General features: G+C 39.7%; 1 protein-coding gene across 5 annotated transcripts in view; it reads left to right on the top strand.

The window, feature by feature from the left end:
* The window catches only part of LOC124794732 (threonine--tRNA ligase 1, cytoplasmic), a 170,179-nt gene that overhangs the window by 6,687 nt on the left and 141,349 nt on the right, over window positions 1–22,143 (top strand). For 3 of the 5 annotated variants that reach the window (XM_047258329.1, XM_047258327.1, XM_047258328.1), the window contains exon 2: window positions 18,940–19,275. The exons of the other annotated variants lie outside the window; for them this stretch is intronic. In XM_047258329.1, the coding sequence (XP_047114285.1) occupies window positions 18,976–19,275 (300 nt within the window). In that variant the 5' untranslated portion in view covers window positions 18,940–18,975. The remainder of the gene's footprint in view (window positions 1–18,939; window positions 19,276–22,143) is intronic. 5 annotated transcript variants of the gene reach the window in all.

Below are 22,143 nucleotides of genomic sequence, written 5' to 3'. Positions count from 1 at the left end.
TAGTCTCAATATGTAGACGTTGCTATTCCTTTTCACCTGCTTCATTTGCTGCATTTTTTATAATTTTGCCTTCTCTCAATTGAAGTCAATATTTCTCGTGTTATTCAAGGATTTCTACTATGTCTCACCTCTTTTATCCAATTGATGCTATGGTACCTCTGCTATTTCATCTCTCTTAAGTTAACCATTTGTCTCTTACTCTATTCCCTTCTAGTGCTACAGTCAAATGTTAGTTAATGCTCCGTTCGAAGCTCTCAATAACCTCTGATTCTTTCAACTCATCCAGGTCTCACCTCCTTAATTGTCTACCGTTTTACAATTTCTTAACTTTTAATCTACAGTTCGTAATCAATAAATTATGGTCAGAATCCACATCTGCTCCTGGAAATGTCTTACGGTTTAAAATGTAGTTTCACAATCTCTGCTGTACCTTTGTATTATCAATCTGAAACTTCCCAGTTTGTCTTCCATGTATACAACATCCTTACATGATTCTTAAACCAAGTGTCAATACTGAATAAATTAGGCTCTGTGCAAAATTCTATAATGTGGGTTCCTCTTTATTCCTTCTTTTCTTCCATTTTCTGCTATTGAATTTCAGTCTTCCATCACAAATAAATTTTCCTCTCTCTCTTAACTACATGAATAATTCCTTTTAGCTCATTGTACACTGACAAGGGGAAGCCCCGACATTGGGATAACAGGTTTTTTCAGACTTTGTACACCTGTAGTAGGCCATTAAAACAACATAATGCACAAGTAGTAATGTGCACGACTCTGGAATTTCCAAAAAAATTGCAACAGAATTTTTACTTGTCTATTTGTGGCTGCTTAGGTGTTGGACACTAGAGTTCATGGTGGTCAAGTGACTAGTGTTCAACCTTCGTAAGATGAACATGTATGAGGCAACAGTTCAACTCCCACTCAGACTTATTATTAATCTTTTCTTTATCACTGGTCATATTATTTAATTTATACGACATTTGAGAGGTAATAAAATGAAAAAAAAAGTCTGTTTGCATGAAGTATCCATTTATGTTTTCCATGTCTGTATGACTAATACCATCCTGCAGCATGTGATGTCGAGAACACATCCAACGAGTAATTGTACATTACTTCTAGGGTCTGGCACACTGTGATGTACTGTATTACTGATTGTGAATGACATCATTCACATTATTATGTATCGAGATTTGAGTTGGGCTTCCAAAGCATGTCCCTCATACTTGAAAATTTAATTGTTGTTATTGTGGTCTTCAGTCCAGAGATTGGTTTGATGCAGCTCTCCATGCTACTTTATCCTGTGCAAGCTTCTTCATCTTCCAGTACCTACTGCAACCTACATCCTTCTGAATTTGCTTAGTGTATTCATCTCTTGGACTCCCTCTTCCAGTTTTATTCTCCATGCTGCCCTCCGATACAAAATTTGTGATCCCTTGATGCCTCAGAACATGTCCTACCAACCGATCCCTTCTTCTAGCCAAGGTGTGCCACAATTTTCTCTTCTCCCTAATTCTATTCGATACCTCCTCATTAATTATGTGGTCTACCTATCTAATCTTCAGCATTCTTCTGTAGCACCACATTTCGAAAGCTTCTATTCTCTTCTTGTCCAAACTATTTATCGTCCATGTTTCACTTCCATACATGGCCACACTCCATACAAATACTTTCAGAAAAGACTTCCTGACACTTAAATCGATACTCGATGTTAACAAATTTCTCTTCTTCAGAAACACTTTCCTTGCCGTTGCCAGTCTACATTTTATATCCTCTCTACTTCAACCATCATAAGTTATTTGGCTCCCCAAATAGCAAAACTCATTTACTACTTTAAGCGTCTCATTTCCTAATCTAATTCCCGCAGCATCACCCGATTTAATTCGACTACATTCCATTATCCTTGTTTTGCTTTTGTTGATGTTCATCTTATATCCTACTTTCAAGACACTGCCCATTTCGTTCAGCTGCTCTTCCAGGTCCTTTGCTGTCTCTGACAGAATTACAATGTCATCGGCGACCCTCAAAGTTTTTATTTCTTCTACATGGGTTTTAATTCCAACTCCGAATTTTTCTTTTGTTTCCTTTACTGCTTGCTCAATATACAGGTTGAATAACATCAGGGATAAGCTACAAGCCTGTCTCGCTCGCTTCCCAACCACTTTTTCCCGTTCATGCCCCTCGACTCTTATAACTGCCATCTGGTTTCTGTACAAATTGTAAATAGCCTTTTGCTCTCTGTATTTGACCCCTGCCACCTTCATAATTTGAAGGAGAGTATTCCAGTCAACATTGTCAAAAGCTTTCTCTAAGTCAACAAATGCTAGTAACGTAGGTTTGCCTTTCCTTAATCAATTTTCTAAGATAAGGCGTATGGTCAGCATAGCCTCACGTGTTCCAACATTTCTACAGAATCCAAACTGATCTTCTCCGAGGTCGGCATCTACCAGTTTTTCCATTCGTCTGTAAAGAATTCGTGTTAGTATTTTGCAGCCATGGCTTATTAAACTGATAGTTCAGTAATTTTCACATCTGTCAACACTTGCTTTCTTTGGGATTGGAATTATTATATTCTTCGTGAAGTCTGATGGTATTTCACCTGTCTCATACATCTTGCTCACCAGATGGTAGAGGCTATCAGTAGTTCTAATGGAATGTTGTCTACTCCCGGGGCCTTGTTTTGGCTTAGGTCTTTCAGTGCTCTGTCAAACTCTTCATGCAGTATCATATCTCCCATTTCGTCTTCATCTACACCCTCTTCAATTTTCATTATAATGACCTCAAGTACATTGCCCTGGTATAGACCCTCTATATACTCCTTCCACCTTTCTGCTTTCCCCCCTTTGCTTGGAACTGTGTTTCCATCTGAGCTCTTGATATTCATGCAAGTGGTTCTCTTTTCTCCAAAGATCACTGTAATTTTCCTGTAGGCAGTATCTATCTTACCCCTAGTGAGATATGCCTCTACATCCTTACATTTGTCCTCCAGCCATCCCTGCTTAGCCATTTTGCACTTCCTGTCAATCTCATTTTTGAGAGGTTTGTATTCCTTTTTGCCTGCTTCATTTACTGCCTTTTTATATTTTCTTCTTTCATCAATTAAATTCAATATATCTTCTGTTACCCAAGGATTTCTACTAGCCCTCGTCTTTTTACCTACTTGATCTTCTGCTGCCTTCACTATTTCATCTCTCAAAGCTACTCATTCTTCTTCTACTGTATTTCTTGCCCCCATTCTTGTCAGTTGTTTCCTAATGCTCTGTCTGAAACACTCTACAACCTCTGGTTCTTTCAGTTTATCCAGGTCCCCTCTCCTTCGATTCCTACCTTTTTGCAGTTTCTTCAGTTTTAATCTGCAGTTCATAACCAATAGATTGTGGTCAGGGTCCACATCTGCCCCTGTAAATGTCTTACAATTTAAAACCTGGTTCCTAAATCTCTGTTTTACCATAATAAAATCTATCTGAAACCTTCTAGTATCTCCAGGGTTCTTCCATGTATACAACCTTCTTTCATGATTCTTAAACCAAGTGTTAGCTATGATTAAGTTATGCTCTCTGCAAAATTCTACCAGGCGGCTTCCTCTTTCATTTCTTAGCTCCAATCCATATTCACCTACTATGTTTCCTTCTCTTCCTTTTCCTGCTGTCGAATTCCAGTCACCCGTGACTATTAAATTTTCGTCTCCTTTCACTACCTGAACAATTTATTTTATTTCATTATACATTTCATCAATTTCTTCATCATCTGTAGAGCTAGTTGGCATATAAACTTGTACTACTGTAGTAGGCGCGGGCTTCGTGTCTATCTTGGCCACAATAATGCTTTCACTATGCTGTTTGTAGTAGCTTACCCGCACTCCTATTCTTTTATTCATTATTAAACCTACTCCTGCATTACCCCTATTTAATTTTGTATTTATAACCCTGTATTCACCTGACCAGAAGTCTTGTTCCTCCTGCCACCGAACTTCACTAATTCCCACTATATCTATCTTTAGCCTATCCATTTCCCTTTTTAAATTATCTAACCTACCTGCCCAATTAAGGGATCTGACACTCCACGTTCCGATACGTAGAATACCAGTTTTCTTTCTCCTGATAACAACGTCCTCCTGAGTAGTCCCCACCCAGAGATCCAAATGGTGGACTATTTTACCTCCAGAATATTTTACCCAAGAGGACGCCATCATCATTTAACCATACAGTAAAGCTGCATGCCCTCAGGAAAAATTTTAGCTGTAGTTTCCCTTTGCTTTCAGCTGTTCACAGTACCAGCACAGAAAGGCCGTTTTGGTTAGTGTTACAAGGCCAGATCAGTCAATCATCCAGACTGTTGCCCCTGCAACTGCTGAAAAGGCTGCTGCCCCTCTTCAGGAACCACACGTTTGTCTGGCCTCTCAACAGATACCCCTACGTTGTGGTTGCACCTACGGTACGTCTATCTGTATCGCTGAGGCACCCAAGCCTCCCCACCAATGGCAAGGTTCGTGGGGGGGGGGGATTTAATTACAAATAGTAAATAGCAAAATAACATATGAAATTCACAACTACCTTATGAAAATGCATGTGGGTTTTTTCGTTACATTACCTCTCAAATGTCATATAAATTAAATAATGTGACCAACGATGAAAACATATAGATTAAAAAATAAGTGTTAGCGGGATTTGAACCGTCACCTCGTCCACGACCCTCTTAGATAGCATGATCGCTGTCCCCGTAACCAGAATGTCTTCTTGTGGCTGGCACCTTCTCATAGATACATCAGTTACGTAATAGAAGGGTAAAACTTCTCTGGTGATTTTCTCAGAATTGCCTGAGTAGTGCACCTTACTACTTGCATATTATGTTGCTGTAATGGCCTACTAAAGTTGTAGAAAATCTGAAGTAAAACAGTCATCCCAATATCGAGGCCTCCCCTTGTGAGATGACTGAAGTCGTTCGACACCACCTAATATCATGATGGACCTCGTTTTGCCCGCCATAGTGCAGCAGCTCATGGACTCCACAAATTGGAAGTCCCCTTTAGATATATTGAGCCTTGCTGCCTCTATAGCTGTCCATAATTGCTAAAGGGTTGAAGGATTTTGTACACAAACTGATCTGTGTTTGATGGGATTCGTGTTGGGCGATCTGGGTTGCCAAACCATTCACTTGAATTGTCCAAAATGTTCTCCAAACTAGTTGCGATCAATTGTTGCCTGGTGACACGGTGCTGTGGCATCCAAAAAAATTCCAACATTGTTTGGGAACATGAAGTCCATGAATGGCCACATATTGTCTGCAAGTGGCTGAACATTCAGGAGGCCCAGTCCATTCATTGTAAACACAACCCCAACCATTATGGAGCTACCACCAGCTTGCACAGTGCCTTGACATTTTGGGTCCATGGCTTCGTGGTGTCTGCACCACACTCAAACCCTACCATCAGTTCTTACCAACTGACTGGAACACATGACCAGGCCACAGTTTTCCAGTGTAGGATCCACCCAATATATGGTCATGAGACCAGGAGAGGTGCTGAAAGCGATGTCATGCTGTTAGCAAAGGCACTCGTGTCAGTTGTCACTCTGCTTTCAGATTCGGCCATGTTGTGCGGCCATAACCATTTTGGAGACATTTTCCCATGAACCACCTGATTACAAATGACAGCTCTGCCAATCCACTACCCTTTTAAACCTTGTGTATGTGATAGTATCCCCATCTGTGTGTGTGCATATCTCTATCCCATGACTTTTGCCACCTCAGTATACATTCTTTTGATTTCTACTGTGGTTGGTGCTGACTTTGTGCCTGGTTTGGCTACAATAGTATGTTCATTATGCTGTCCATAGTAATTTGCCTGGATTCCTATTTTCTTATTCGTTATTAGACACGTTGTCGCTAACCATGGGTCCAGTGCAGGACATATTTTTGAAATTACTAAAAAATCTTAACTGAAACATAAAACCTTTTTTGTTCAGTTTTATTTTTCATTAGACATAACAATAACTGCCTAAGTTAGCAGATTAAAATTTTTGATCACATAACCTTTTAACCAGTTTAGATGTGCATCTTATGTTTAGAAACTGAGTTTATGTCTAGCAGTGTGATATGAAAATTTAGCCTCTTTAGCAGCACAGTCCAGATCACTGTTATTCCCACCTTCGGCTTTAAGAAAACTTCTTATGTTTCAGTAGCATTAATAGCACTAGTTTTTTCATGTGGTTTTTAATATAACCCTTTCCCTTATGTTCGAAAGAAAATTCTGCAGGACAATAGTGTATGATAAACATGTTCATTGCTATTGCCATTACACAAGTTGAAATTTGTATTTCTGTTGCAGGTTAACATTAATTGCACACTTTCTTTTGCCCATTGCAAAACAATGAGACAAAAAACGAACAGAGATAAAATGATCAAACATGTGTAGACGAGTTCCTTTTGTCGTCAAATCACTAAGCGATATATTGCAGTGGAGCCAGTAGCCATGCCTCCCTTTCATCGTCAGTGCTTTCTCCTAGGTCAGAGAATGTTTAAAAATGCAATATTGAACAGATAGGTCAAAAATTTTGAAAAATCCGCACCAGTCATAAAATTCACAAACCCCAGACATTTTTGCAACTTTGGACAGCATTAAAAAACCAGGAGTGCTTGGACTAATCTCAGACATATGGTAAACCTAACATGCTCCTGAATTACACCTATTTTATTTTTTATTTATAACTCTGTATTCACCTGACCAAAAGTTCTTTTCTTCGTACCACCAAAGTTCACTATTTCCCACTACTAACTTCACCCTATCCAACTCCATTTTTAAATTCTCTAAGAACCCTACCGGTTTAAGCCATGTGACTTTCCATGGTTCTGGTGATGGTATCCTCCTGAGTAGTTCCCACCCAGAGACTGAATGGGGAACTATTTTATCCAAAAGGATGGGAGCATCATTGAACCAACAGAAACGCTGTACGCCCTCCAGAAAAAATATTGACCCTTAGTTTCCCCCTTCGTTTTCAGCTGTTCACAGTGGTAGCAGAGCAAGGCCTTGTTGGCTAATGTTACTAGGCCAGATCAGTTAGTCATTCAGATTCTTTACAGGGCAACTATTGAAAAGGCTGCTTGACCCTTTTCAGGAACTACATTTGCTCATGGCCTCTCCAATGATACCCCTCAAATGTGGTTTCACCTATGGGACAGATATCTGTATTGTTGAGACATTCAAGCCACTACACTTCAACAATGTTTGTTGGGTGGAAGGGGGGAGGGGTGTGTCTGTCAGTCATTTAATGTACTGGTCAACTGATTAAATATTTTGATAGCAGATACCAAAAATCTTATGTATGGAGAGGTAGGTGGTAAAAATATAGTTGTTGTTGTTGTTGTTGTTGTGGTCTTCAGTCCTGAGACTGGTTTGATGCAGCTCTCCATGCTACTCTATCCTGTGCAAGCTTCATCTCCCAGTACTTACTGCAACCTACATCCTTCTGAATCTGCTTAGTGTAGTCATCTCTTGGTCTCCCTCTACGATTTTTACCCTCCACGCTGCCCTCCAATGCTAAATTTGTGATCCCTTGATGCCTCAAAACATGTCCTACCAACCGGTCCCTTCTTTTTGTCAAGTTGTGCCACAAACTCCTCTTATCCCCAATTCTATTCAATACCTCCTCATTAGTTATGTGATCTACCCATCTAATCTTCAGCTTTGATCGTGTACACCTTCCGGGTTACAGGACTGGAGTAGGTGGTGGTGGGAGGGTGCATTGGACAGGTTTTACACCGGGGGCGGTTACAAGGGTAGGAGCCAGAGGGTAAGGAAGGTGGTTTGGGGATTTCATAGGGATGAACAAAGATGTTACGAAGGTTAGGTGGATGGTGGAAAGACACTCTTGGTGGAGTGGGGAGGATTTCATGAAGGATGGATCTCATTTCAGGGCAGGATTTGAGTACGTCGTATCCCTGCTGGAGAGCCACATCAGAGTCTGATCCAGTCCCGGAAAGTATCCTGTCACAAGTGGGGCACTTTTGTGGTTCTTCTGTGGGAGGTTCTGGGTTTTAGGGGATGAGGAAGTGGCTCTGGTTATTTGCTTCTGTACCAGGTCGGGAGGGTAGTTGCGGGATGTGAAAGCTGTTTTCAGGTTGTTGGTGTAATGGTTCAGGGATTCCGGACTGGAGCATATTCGTTTGCCACGAAGACCTAGGCTGTAGGGAAGGGACCGTTTGATGTGGAATGGGTGGCAGCTGTCATAATGGTGGTACTGTTGCTTGTTGGTGGGTTTGATGTGGACGGACGTGTGAAGCTGGCCATTGGACAGATGGAGGTTAATGTCAAGGAAAGTGGCATGGGATTTGGAGAAGGACCAGGTGAATCTGATGGAATCAAAGGAGTTGAGGTTGGAGAGGAAATTCTGGAGTTCTTCACTGTGAGTCCAGATCATGAAGATGTCATCAATAAATCTGTACCAAACTTTGGATTGGCAGGCCTGGGTAACCAAGAAGGCTTCCTCTAAGCGACCCATGAATAGGTTGGCGTACGAGGGGGCCATCCTGGTACCCATGGCTGTTCCCTTTAATTGTTGGTATGTCTGGCTTTCAAAAGTGAAGAAGTTGTGTGTCAGTATGAAACTGGCTAAGGTAATGAGGAAAGAGGTTTTAGGTAGGGTGGCAGGTGATCGGCGTGAAAGAAAGTGCTCCATCGCAGCGAGGCCCTGGACGTGTGGAATATTTGTGTATAAGGAATTGGCATCAATGGTTACAGGGATGGTTTCTTGGGGTAATAGATTGGGTAAGGATTCCTGGCATTCGAGAAAGTGGTTGGTGCCTTTGATGAAGGATGGGAGACTGCATGTAATGGGTTGAAGGTGTTGATCTATGTAGGCAGAGATACGTTCTGTGGGGGCTTGGTAACCAGCTACTATGGGGCGGCCGTGATGATTGGGTTTGTGAATTTTAGGAAGAAGGTAGAAGGTAGGGGTGCGGGGTGTCGGTGGGGTCAGGAGGTTGATGGAGTCAGGGGAAAGGTTTTGTATGGGGCCTAAGAATCTGAGGATTCCTTGAAGCTCCGCCTGGACATCAGGAATGGGATGACCTTGGCAAACTTTGTATGTGGCGTTGTCTGAAAGCTGACGCAGTCCCTAAGCCACATACTCCCGACGATCAAGTACCACGGCCGTGGAACCCTTGTCCGCCAGAAGAATGACGATGGATCGGTCAGCCTTCAGATCACGAATAGCTTGGGCTTCAGCAGTGGTGATGTTGGGAGTAGGATTAAGGTTTTTTATGAAGGATTGAGAAGCAAGGCTGGAAGTCAGAAATTCCTGGAAGGTTTGGAGAGGGTGATTTTGAGGAAGAGGAGGTGGGTCCCGCTGTGACGGAGGACGGAACTGTTCCATCAGATTCACCTGGTCCTACTCCAAATCCCATGCCACTTTCCTTGACATTGACCTCCATCTGTCCAATGGCCAGCTTCACACGTCCGTCCACATCAAACCCACCAACAAGCAACAGTACCTCCATTATGACAGCTGCCACCCATTCCACATCAAACGGTCCCTTCCCTACAGCCTAGGTCTTCGTGGCAAACGAATCTGCTCCAGTCCGGAATCCCTGAAAACAGCTTTCACATCCCGCAACTACCCTCCCGACCTGGTACAGAAGCAAATAACCAGAGCCACTTCCTCATCCCCTAAAACCCAGAACCTCCCACAGAAGAACCACAAAAGTGCCCCACTTGTGACAGGATACTTTCCGGGACTGGATCAGACTCTGATGTGGCTTTCCAGCAGGGATACGACTTCCTCAAATCCTCCCCTGAAATGAGATCCATCCTTCATGAAATCCTCCCCACTCCACCAAGAGTGTCTTTCCGCCGTCCACCTAACCTTCGTAACCTCTTAGTTCATCCCTATGAAATCCCCAAACCACCTTCCTTACCCTCTGGCTCCTACCCTTGTAACCGCCCCCGGTGTAAAACCTGTCCAATGCACCCTCCCACCACCACCTACTCCAGTCCTGTAACCCGGAAGGTGTACACGATCAAAGGCAGAGCCACGTGTGAAAGCACCCACGTGATTTACCAACTGACCTGCCTACACTGTGAAGATTTCTATGTGGGAATGACCAGCAACAAACTGTCCATTCGCATGAATGGACACAGGCAGACAGTGTTTGTTGGTAATGAGGATCACCCTGTGGCTAAACATGCCTTGGTGCACGGCCAGCACATCTTGGCACAGTGTTACACCGTCCGGGTTATCTGGATACTTCCCACTAACACCAACCTGTCAGAACTGCGGAGGTGGGAACTTGCCCTTCAGTATATCCTCTCTTCTCGTTATGCGCCAGGCCTCAACCTCCACTAATTTCAAGTTGCCGCCGCTCATACCTCACCTGTCTTTCAACAACATCTTTGCCTCTTTACTTCCGCCTGCCTCGACTGACATCTCTGCCCAATCTCTTTGCCTTTACAAATGTCTGCTTGTGTCTGTGTACGTACGGGTGTGTGTGTGCGCGCACGAGTGTATACCTGTCCTTTTTTCCCCAAGGTAAGTCTTTCCGCTCCCGGGATTGGAATGACTCCTTACCCTCTCCCTTAAAACCCGCATCCTTTCGTCTTTCCCTCTCCTTCCCTCTTTCCTGATGAAGCAACCATTGGTTGCGAAAGCTAGAATTTTGTGTGTGTGTATGTGTCTGTCTGTGTTTCTATCGACCTGCCAGCGCTTTCGTATTGTAAGTCACATCATCTTTTTTTTAAATATATTTTTCCCGCGTGGAATGTTTCCCTATTAGGGGAGCTAAAAAGAACAAATATCTTATGTGTAATAGGAAGACCTTTTATTCATTGTCAGAAGAGTAATCGTGGGACACTGGCAATAACCAAGTATTTGCTGGTATACCATACCTTGGTTTTTCAAATGTGCTTACATTTATTAAATTGTATTTGGCAGTTATTGTATGTTGTCATATAGATATGAACTTGGTACATATTGGGGGTAGTATTGACAGTTACTGAATTACAAAGGTATCAAACAGAAACTACTACAATTACAGTATTACATTTTTTTGTTGTATTTTTTTCTCTTTATACAGTACAATACTATTAGAATTTGAATGAAGTGGGGGAGTAGTACAGTAAATCCCAGTCAATTGCTAATCTACTCATGAGGGGGAGGGGGGGGGGGGGGGCATTTATTTGAGATAAGGTGTGTGTGTGTGTGTGTGTGTGTGTGTGAGAGAGAGAGAGAGAATCAATGTTGCCATTGGAAGAGGATTTTCTTCCATTTTTGTGAATGAAAACTTGTTAGCAGTGATTGGAGGCTTAAAAGTGTTATTGCATGCCGCAGTGCTTCATCACTTTAATATTTCACTCCATTTGCTGTTTCAAATCTGTTGCGGAACCAGCCACTCCCATCACTTAGCATTAGAAATTAGTGTTGCATCTTTCAGCACAACAAGTGTTGTAAGATAAATTCACAGTATTGATTTATGTGTAATGTGACACGAATTTATATGACCTGCCGAAAGTTTCATTTTGTTGGAAATCATCAAGCTCTCATCTCCCCTCCTCCCCCATGTCCAGCCTGAATCTGTGCAGACAATCCACAAAGCTCATATCTTGTGGATGAGCTGTAGTGGCTTTAAGTATGAGTGTATCGTGAATTTGGTTTGATGAACCTTATGTCAGCACTCGAGTATGAATTGCTGAATACTTGTGTAGATTTACTTATTCACCTCTGTTTCTTTAAGAGATGAAATATTGATTCACCAGGTACACACATGAATGGGCTCTTTTTCTTGCACACATTTAGTTAGTGTTGACTGTTAACTGAGCCCCATTAGCAAGTTTGTAAGTACCAAGAGAGGGTAGGTCTAACTATAGTCATTAATGGTTCCATTGCTTTCCTTTGGTGCCAAACACATTTAAAATGTGTATAATCCCTTCTTTTTATTCATCTTTTGTAGCCAGTCATTGCCCACGTCAGGCACAATTATCTCAGAAGTCCACTTGTTACTTTCATTTCAAACTTAAGGTTGTCATGTAGTTCCCTTCCCATATTACATAATTTCTAGGCAGCTTAATTTGTACTTAATGCCTGTGAGTACTCATGATTGAAAAGATAATTTTATTACTATAGTAGCTGTATACAAACATTTCTCAATCTAGTAGGTTTTGGGCAGCTAGAAAGGGGTCCTGCACAAAGATAGTGTGGCATATCTGTGAACCAAAAACTTAGTTGAAGGTACTGTAATGGTTAATACTATCTGCCTTCCCTGCATCAGTATCAGGGGATCTTTGAACACATTTTATATGTATGTTCTATGTCTTAGGCATTTATCTTTCTTTTATGTCTACACGTATTGTCGTGGTTTGAGATATGTTTGCTTAGTACAGTGTTCTAAAGTTGCCACAGAAATGTTCATTGTAAATGAATGTGTATACACGCATCTTTATGTTGGAATGGTGTGTGCTCAATTGTCAAATTAAATGTGGAGTACCTGATCTGTTTTTCATAATCTGTTCATTGTTTCCTGCATCATGCTTTATAGTGGAGGGTGCTTTAGTTAGCTTTTGGACTGCAAAAATATTTCATTATTCATTCTGACAAAAATTGCTGCTTATTGTTCTTAAGTCTTTTTAGGAATAGGTCATAAGTTTCTCACTGGAAATTGTAAAACAACAAAAAAGTGCTGTTTCTGAAAAACCATGTTATTTCTTGAAATCATTAGTTTCCTACTGGGCCATTTTATGTTTTGAAAGACACGACGTGTAGAAAAGCAGTGTCACCTCCCATAACTGTGAAAAACAACAGGTGTAACTGAAAGCTGGGAAAAGAATTGAGTAAGTTTCTCTGTCTCTCCAGAGATAGATAATACTGAATGCAAATCTCATGGAGACTTCAGAAAGATGCAAGTTGCATGCAGGCGCAATACATTGCTAGAGATACTGAAGGAAAGGAGTTGGACTCAGAAATGAAAAAGTTATGGGTAGCTCTGGGGTGTCACAGGAAGCTTCTGTGTCACGACATGCAGATGTCACAATAAATGGAACCACTTCATCTAGTATATGATGATACGTGAAAACAAGAAAGGAAGAGAAAAAATTAATAAAACTACACCATGAGAAATAATTTTAAAAACATTCTAGAAATATGAGGAAGACACAAAAGTACTACAGAAGCCAAGAAATTCAGAAATTCCAGTGTCCAAAACAAAACAAAAAGAAATGACAAATACTCTGAAGCAGTACATAGTTGGAATTCATGGCTGGAAAGTGAAGAGAAAAGTTGAAAGGCAGGCTCATAATGAGTTATTGTAAGTTCTTACATAATGAATGATGACACAGAAAATTCTTATACGTATATGGCAAACAACATAAGCTTTCAGTAATGAATTTTATTCCTTAGTTAGATATTTTTTAAACTTGGTAGTAAGATTCCCCGGTCTATTTGAATACTGTTGTGTGTTTTCTTGAGATTTTTGCAGATAGCAGTATATTTGTTGGTACTGTTCTCTCTTCTGACATTTATTAGTTCATTGTCTTTTTTGTTTTATACACAATGGACACAATACTAACTTTTAAAATAGGCCTTGTCTTGTTTTACCATTATTTGAAAAGGCATATTGTTTTAGAATTGTCAGTGCCTGTATGCCGATTTATGGCACTCTGTAAATGACTAACAGCAATCATATAAGTACTGGAGGATGTGTTATTTTCATGAATCTCTGCCACACACACACACACACACACACACACACACACACACACTTTTGGAACCATCGAATGAGGTGGCACAATTGGAAATAATGCTAAATTTATATTTATGAATTTGTCTATTCTTATCCACCTGAGATCAACAACAGGAAGCTTTAGTCTTACTTGACATTCAGAAATGCATCTTTCGCAGCTTGAGGAATATTACAAAAAAAGAGTTGTGTGTGGTAGTCAGAAGCTTAAGTGTTTTTGTAGTCTTCAATCCAGAGACAGGTTTGATGCAATCATCCACTCTAGTCTATACTGTAGCAGTCTCTTTATCCATGTGTGACTGGTCCAACCTACTTCCATTAGCGCTGCTTACTATAGTTAAGCACTGGTCTCCCTCTACAGTTTTTATACCTGTCATTCCTTCCTCCTCATCTGCACAACCCCCCCCCCCCCCTCTCCCACCTCCAATTCCGCTACCTAACTGATGATCTCTTGAGGCCTCAGAATGTGTCACATTGACTGATCCCTTCTTTCAGTCAAGTTGTGGCATAAATTTATTTTTTCCCGAATTTGATTTAGTAGCTTGTCGTTGATTATCCTATCTGTGGAGCTTTCCACATCATAAAGCACTCATTAATGAAATTTCCAACTTGGAATAAATGCAAATTAATGTTCTAAATGTTTGTATGTATTTATTTACTCTAATCATATTAGGCCATCAGGCCCCCTCAAGCATCAGACCAAAGTACTCATAAAGGATCTCTGTTCTTACATGAATGAGGCATATTGCAAAAACAGTGATGAATGTTTGGAAATTTGCCAAAGTAAACTTGGGAAGTCAGATATCTAGTATTGAACCATTTAGTGTGTTGGCACTGTGACATGTCAGACATTATGTGAACATGGCAATGAGCATGTACCTTTCATGAAATATTAACACAACATGGAGCACTGACAGATATGTCTGGTCCCTGATTCTGAATTCCTGTGTAACAGTTAATTTTAAATGAGTCCAGTTATTGTTTGTGTGAGCACAGAAATGACGTGTACATTGGTAAAACTGTCTTTTTTGGTCATCAGTGGTCTGATTTCTAAGCTATAATTTATTCTTCAGTAGATTAAACAAAATCATGGTTAGTGTCTTGTTTTGGTATAGTTTTTGTGACACGCTGTAGGCTGAACTGCAGGTATGATGATCAAATCACCTACTGGTATCAAATCAGTCTTAGCTCTTAATATTTAACGACATTTTCACAGCAGTCACAATTGTAAAGAAACTGCAAATGTGGAAGGTTTGCCCTTCCTTCAGCATATCTTAGCACTATAGTGCAGCAGGTAGCATCCTATCAAGTTGGAAATGACCACATCTTAAACAGTAAAAGAGTAACTACCTCAACTGAGCAAGTACAACACACATTAACTGCCCCCCTAAGAATATCTTGCTACTCCTAACCAGTGAATTCACTATATTGTGTGTCTTATTTTAATGCACAGAAATAGTATGCCAATTATTCGTGCAAGCATATTTCTACCTGTCTTCATTTGTTATCTTAATCCAATCTTATTATTGAAAAGAACTGTCACATTGGTTTAAAAAAATTAAAAATTCCTGCCAACTATATGTTATGTTTTTGTGTAGTAGTAGTAGTAGTAGTAGTAGTAGTAGTAGTAGGTATTCTACCTTAAGGCAGGTCTTATCATGGGTTAAGCCTCTTCCACTTCTGTCTGTCCGTAGCCAGTCTTTCATTTCTGAATATTTGCTTCCTTGGATATTGTGCAGCATTTGATATCTTCTTTTTCCTCTTCTCCTTTTTCTCCTCACCATTCCTTCTATTCCTTCCTTCAATAAACAGTCCCTCCTCAAACAATGTCCAATCCAGTCCCGTTTTGTCTTTCTAATGACATTCAGCATGTTTCTTTCTTCTCCATCTCTTCTTAATACTCCTTCGTTCCTTTCTCGGTCTTCCCATTTCACTTTTTCCATTCCCCTCCATATCCACATCTCTAATGCCTCCAATCTTCTTTCATCTTTCTTCCTCAATTTCCAGGTCTCCACACCATACAGTGCAATGTTTCAGATGTAACGGGCATTTATACATTCGTATTCTGGTACAAATCAATTTTTTTCCTTAACTTTTGGTTTTGAATATTACAGTTGTTCTAAGACATGCAAGAATTGACACATTCAAACATACTTAAGTCACAAAGACATTTTTATAGCCGTCTTTTAGACAAGGGAATCTCCAGCCTTTTAGATTATCTGGGCCATATTAGAAGATGATTGTTTTTGATTTTTGAGCTGCACACAATAGACTTAACAGTTGTTTGGGGGGGGGGGGGGGGTCACGATGTACCAGTGAGGGAATAGCATTGTGTGGCCGTAGTTTTGTATTGAAAATATTCAGTTTATGATAATTTGACATAAACAGCCGCCCCCCTCCACTAATCACGTGATACAGTGACACATACTCACTTCTTGAGCCAATTTGATAATTGCTTTGGGCTGCATGTTGCCCACTGGTTTGGACACCCCTGTTCCAGACTCTGCAGTAAAGCTAGTGGACATCTGTTGAGGTCGTGAAGCTAAGAATGCATCCAGTATCAGGAACACATGAAGCACGACCGTAGATGCCATTATGATTACAAGCTTCTTTAGGAACGCTGAGGTGCCTTTGCAAAGTACTTATTTTTATCCCATTTATCTGAATAAATGTCACTTTTGCAGTTGAGTGATCAACATGATGAATTAAATGATTAATGGAAAATCTCATATAAAGCTACGAAAAAAATTCTAACAAAGAGATAGAGGGGCTGGCCAGTACTTACCTCAGCTCAGTACAGCCGATAGATACACAAAACAGAACAGAAAATTTACGTATCCTAGCTTTTGGAACTTTGTTTCTTTGTCAGGGGAGAGAGAGGGGAAGAAAGGAAAGTGGATTCAGTTACTCACAACCCAGGTTATGAAGCAACAGCAGCAAGCTTTACCATTCCCCTGTTACTTCATAACCTGGGTTGTGAGTAACTGAATCCACTTTCCCTTCTTCCCCTTTTTTCCCCCACTCTCCTCCCTGATGAAGGAAAGAAGTTCTCCAAAGCTAGGATACGTAAATTTTCTGTTCTGTTTTGTGTATCTGTCGGCTGTACTGAGCTGAGGTAAGTACTGGCCAACCCCTCTCTCTCTTTACAACATGACGAATTATCACATATAGGTACAGGATTTAATCTTTAAAACTACCAAGGTTTTCTTTGGTGGATGTAATGGAACAACGTCTGAGCTTCATGAGAACAGTCGAAAAGTAAAACGAGTGGCTTCAGTTATGCAAATTAATGTTGCTGACGTGGAGATACGTGTGCTGATTGTAAATTTTGTCATCCATTTATACCTAACGCACAGTATGAAAAAGATGGTGACCTGCAGGTCAACTGATGTCCTATTCAGAATGCAGTGCCAAGGTGTCTGTAGTCTGATTTCATTCTGAAACAAAACTCTTTCCTGAATTGCATTGTGTTTATCCGAGAACTTGATTTTATACAATCCGGGTAGCAAGCTTCTATTTCAGCTTTTGAAGGCTGAGCAAACTACACTGACAAAAAACTTCATGAAATTATTAGAAATCCAGGATATTAGTGAGAAGCAATTAAATAATTATTTAATTATTTTATGATGGCATAATTAGCTATATTTTGTGCATACAACAACTTTTTGCAATGTGTAAAGTAAGATAAATCAGAATGTCTTTTTTCCACTGGTCTTGCTATGCTGAACTGTAGTATGCAAAGAACTTCAAATAATGAACTAGGCCTAACACATTTTGTAAGAGCTTTTATGGTTGCTTGCTAGTCATTTACATGAGTACATGCTGCACCTATTTACGACAAAATTAATTTTAAGTTCACATTTTTGATTCATTCATTCTCATCAACACGTTGTAATATCATATATTCATCCAAGTTTGAGGAAAATCAAAAATAGAAAATATTTCAATTTGTTCTCAAAATTCACCTACTTGTATGTTAGCCATTTCTTCACTAGTGAGACAATCAGTGATTTTTACGGTTGTGTTCTTAGCATCTCACTGTGACAGAGTGCTGATAAATCACAAGTGCTGGATGTTACTTTTATTCCTGATATTATTATATTTTTATGAGTCTGCTTCTGTTTTAAAATCGTGAGTCAGCCATAAACTTTATAATGGAGTAAATGTACTGTAAATATTTCCAGTGTTTTTAGTATTCTTATTTGCTTAGAGTCAGGAAGAGGGCTGAAGGTGAACATTTTGGATGCATCTTACTGCACTGCTTCCATATTCTGCATACACTACATCATTTAAAACACTTTTAAGCTGTGTACAAATTATTTTTTGACTGGTGTTCTGGATTAAGCACTAACCTAATCCAAGTTGGCATCATGCACACTGCGTAGCGACTGATACAGAAACCATAGTTTCTTTGTCATATGCTGATGGTAGCCCAATGTGGGTGTTTAGCCATCATATCAGTATACATCACAGAGCACCAAAACACACAAATTCAGTACTATTGGTCTTCTACTAAAATTGGCATAAGGCGTTGCTTCTGCCTCATGATTTTAACACATTACAATGCATTTAGATGGTATACTTTTCAAGTTTCCACCCTGACTAAAATAATGTTGACAGTTACTAGCAATGCAGATGATAAGTTGGATGTGACCAGTGCCAGTTTCGGATTCATGGTAATGAGCTAGTCCTGAACACTTGTTGCGTAATATTGTTACTCAGGTAAAGTTTAATCAACAGTATTTTTTCTTTCTGCAGAAGTACACCAAATAACTACTACTCAGCTATGCTAACAATCTGTGATGGCTGAATAGTACATAATGCATCATTGCAAAATCTTCAGTGAACAAATTTTGCAACGAAGGATATATATAAGGTTGCAAACTTATTGTCATAGTGCTTGTCCCCTCTCCCCTTTTTAAAAGGTTGCTTGCTTGTATTGCTTCTAAGCGGAATCAGTTTGAAGAAGTTTCCTGTACATCACATGTATTTAAATTCATCATATTTCTCTCCCTGTATTCATAAATGCTCTGTGATTGAAAGAGAACTAACAGTGTACTCTTATTTTTTTGGTGCTTGTTTCAGTGTGGTATTTCTTTCTTACTTTCTTTTTGTGTGTGTGTGTGTGTGTGTGAATGAGTGAAATTTCTATAAACGCCTTTCTGATTTAGATGAAAATAACAATCAAACAGCTTATTTCTAAACTTTTACTCCTTACAGAAGTTTTGAATCCAGTACACAGATTTTTAGCTAATAATGGCAGACAGATTGCCAAATTTCGGCAACCTCAAAACAAAAGAGGGATTGGAAGTGCTGAATTGTCACCTTTCAGATAAAAGTTTTGTGGAAGGGTTTGTGATAAGCCAGTCAGATTTTATCACATTTTCTGCAGTAGAAAGTGAACCACCAGAAAACCTCCCTCATGTCTGTCGCTGGTTCCGACACATTGCCAGTTATGGAAAACATACTCAGATTAATTCAGAGAACAACCCTTCCAATAATGTAAATGAATCTTCAGGGGCAGAACTATCTCCCACAGTATCTAATAATGTGAAGGTGAGCATTCAGTTTGTGGGTTTAATACTGATTATTGTTTCATTAATGTCGACATTCACTTATTATATTTTTCTGGTAACAGTAAAATAAAAGTATAATTTTGTAAGGATGTAGCACATATAAGTGTAAAAATAGTATAAGCTGCATGGCAGCAAATTTGCCTGTCAGTGTAATTAAAAGCTTTATTTCTGCCATTTAGAGCAGTAAACATTTATTTAAAGTTACAGTGTTTTATATAGTAAGCCCACAATCACATAAAAATTTCCTGTGAAAGTGTATTGCTGGCCTCAATAATACCTCACAAGGAGTTCATATTTTCTTCACTCTTTGGTTGTAAATCTGCAGTGTTGTTACAGTCTGCAAGGAGTTGTAGTTAAATACTCATTCTAGTTCATAATTCCCATTGCTGATCAATTTGAAACTAATAGGCAGTAGTTCCAGTTCATCTTACACTCTCTTCATAGCACACCCCGTTCTTTTGTAATTTATACACCTAAGGCAAATATGTTCTTACTCCTTACTGTCACCCTGCTCCTCGATTTTGATTTTGTTACAGTAGTTCTCCTCTCACTGCCAATATGTGGCACTTCATTGTTATCTTGTCAGCCTGTCTTTATAGAGTCATGCCTCAGACAAATTCAGTCTTCTCAGTATATGAAGCAACACTGTGTTCATAACACTTTTACCAGTTCTTTTTTAAATTTGACAGCTATTTATATTGGTATGTTAAATTCTTTGCTTTTTCCTGAAGACACTTTTTGCTTTAATGGTCTGGTTTGTACTTCTGCTTTATGATATCCATTTTCAGTGATCAGCTTTGGGTAGTCTAGCTTCATAATTGTTAATACCCCAGTGAGAGTTCATTATAACTGGTCATTTTTCTATAAGTTCATAAGTACAGAAGAGACAGTACCATACCATTAATTCAACTTCACATGAAAATGTGAGACTATCGCTTGTTTTACAATATTTGAATAAACTGTTTTCACACTTCAAAGTACTTGGAGATGTGTGTCTGCATGGCGAATGAAATTGTTGATTACCGTGAAAAATGCCAAGTTGCACCATGGTTCAGAGTCAACATTAAAGTCTAGGTCCCCCAATAACTGGCTGAGTAAGCCAGTTCAAATGTCAGAGAAGATGAGAGCATACCACCTCACTGAGTGACGTGCTGCAGTGATTAGAAACTGGACTCGCATTCAGGAGGACAATGGTTGAAACCCATGTCTGGCCATCCAGATGTTAAGTTTTCCATGATTTCCCTAAATTACTCCAGGCAAATGCCGGGATGGATCCTTTGAAAGTGCGTGGCCAGTTTCCTTCCACATTCTTGACACAATCCATGCTTGTGCTCTATCTCTAATGACCTCGATGTAGATGGGACGTTAAACGCAATCTTCCTTCCTTCCTTCAGCATACTAACTCCAATAGGACCATGTCTTGTAAAGCACTGTTATGTTCAAACCTGCATTCGGGTTGAAGACTGCCTTAAAATCTCTCTTCCATGCATAGTTAATGGCATATTCTTAACAGCCAACATGTACAGACTTATTCCATAAGTTAGTATTCTTATTCTTCAACAACTGATGTCATCTTTTTGCTTGTAACACTATGAAGTGAAGTGAAATGAAACAATAAAAGTTCATCTTGTAACATTTTGTTTTATTTACTGACAAGAAGGTAGCTATATAGTTATCTATGGACTTGACCTGCTGCGTATTGTAGAGAATCAGATGAATGCAGCATATTTCTTAAAAAGGCACAAGTGATCAAAACTTCTTTCAGTGTGTTGTAAGTCGCCCTTCTTCAACAATACAGATTTTGTTAAGCACCCATTAGGTACAAATAAATCACAGAAAGCAATAGTTCCAGACTCTTCTGGAAGTACGTAAAATGAAACTCCTGGAAGTGAATACTTATATCTTAAGAGAAGCAATACTTCTTAGCCAAGATCGCAATAAAACACACTATTGTGGATAACCAGTTTCGGTAAACTATGTTACCATCATCAGATGTGTAATAATATTACAAAGGTGCTACAAACTGTTAAACAAATAATTCCAAATTAACCCATAGAGGAATCAATGACAATATACAGTCATACAGGTTATTATAAACATCTTTTACCAGATGCATACAAGATATTTCCATTAAATCTCCAGATGCACAACATATGACTTGAATGATGTGTTGGTACATCAAAAGTAAAATTTTAAAATTACTATGTATACTAATTGCCAAACCTTGCATCCGTATAATCACATGTCATGCCTACTAGGGCGCCACAAGACTTGACTGTCAACAGCCAATGAACAAGATGAACTTATAACAAACACAACAGACATCACTGCAGTGCATAGTTTCTACCATTAAAAGTCAAATACATAATTTAAAACCTACCATTTATGATAAATGCATTATATCATCACAAACTGCTAGTACCTTTGTGACAACACAGCTAAGTAAGTGCCAACGTAAATACTAATGAAAATTAAATTTTTTTTAAACAATTATAAAAAGCCCCCCATGAACCATGGACCTTGCCGTTGGTAGGGAGGCTTGCGTGCCTCGACGACACAGATAGCCGTACTGTAGGTGCAACCACAACGGAGGGGTACCTGTTGAGAGGCCAGACAAACGTGTGGTTCCTGAAGAGGGGCAGCAGCCTTTTCAGTAGTTGCAGGGGCAATAGTCTGGATGATTGACTGATCTGGCCTTGTAACACTAACCAAAACGGCCTTGCTGTGCTAGTACTGCAAACGGCTGAAAGCAAGGGGAAACTAAAGCCGTAATTTTTCCCAAGGGTATACAGCTTTACTGTATGATTAAATGATGATGGCGTCCTCTTGGGTAAAATATTCCGTAGGT

The sequence above is a fragment of the Schistocerca piceifrons genome, chromosome 4 (genome assembly GCF_021461385.2).
Source record: "Schistocerca piceifrons isolate TAMUIC-IGC-003096 chromosome 4, iqSchPice1.1, whole genome shotgun sequence".
In the NCBI taxonomy this organism is placed as follows: domain Eukaryota; kingdom Metazoa; phylum Arthropoda; class Insecta; order Orthoptera; family Acrididae; genus Schistocerca; species Schistocerca piceifrons.
Note: the sequence above shows the minus strand (reverse complement) of the source record. Positions and strands in the feature narration are given on the sequence as shown.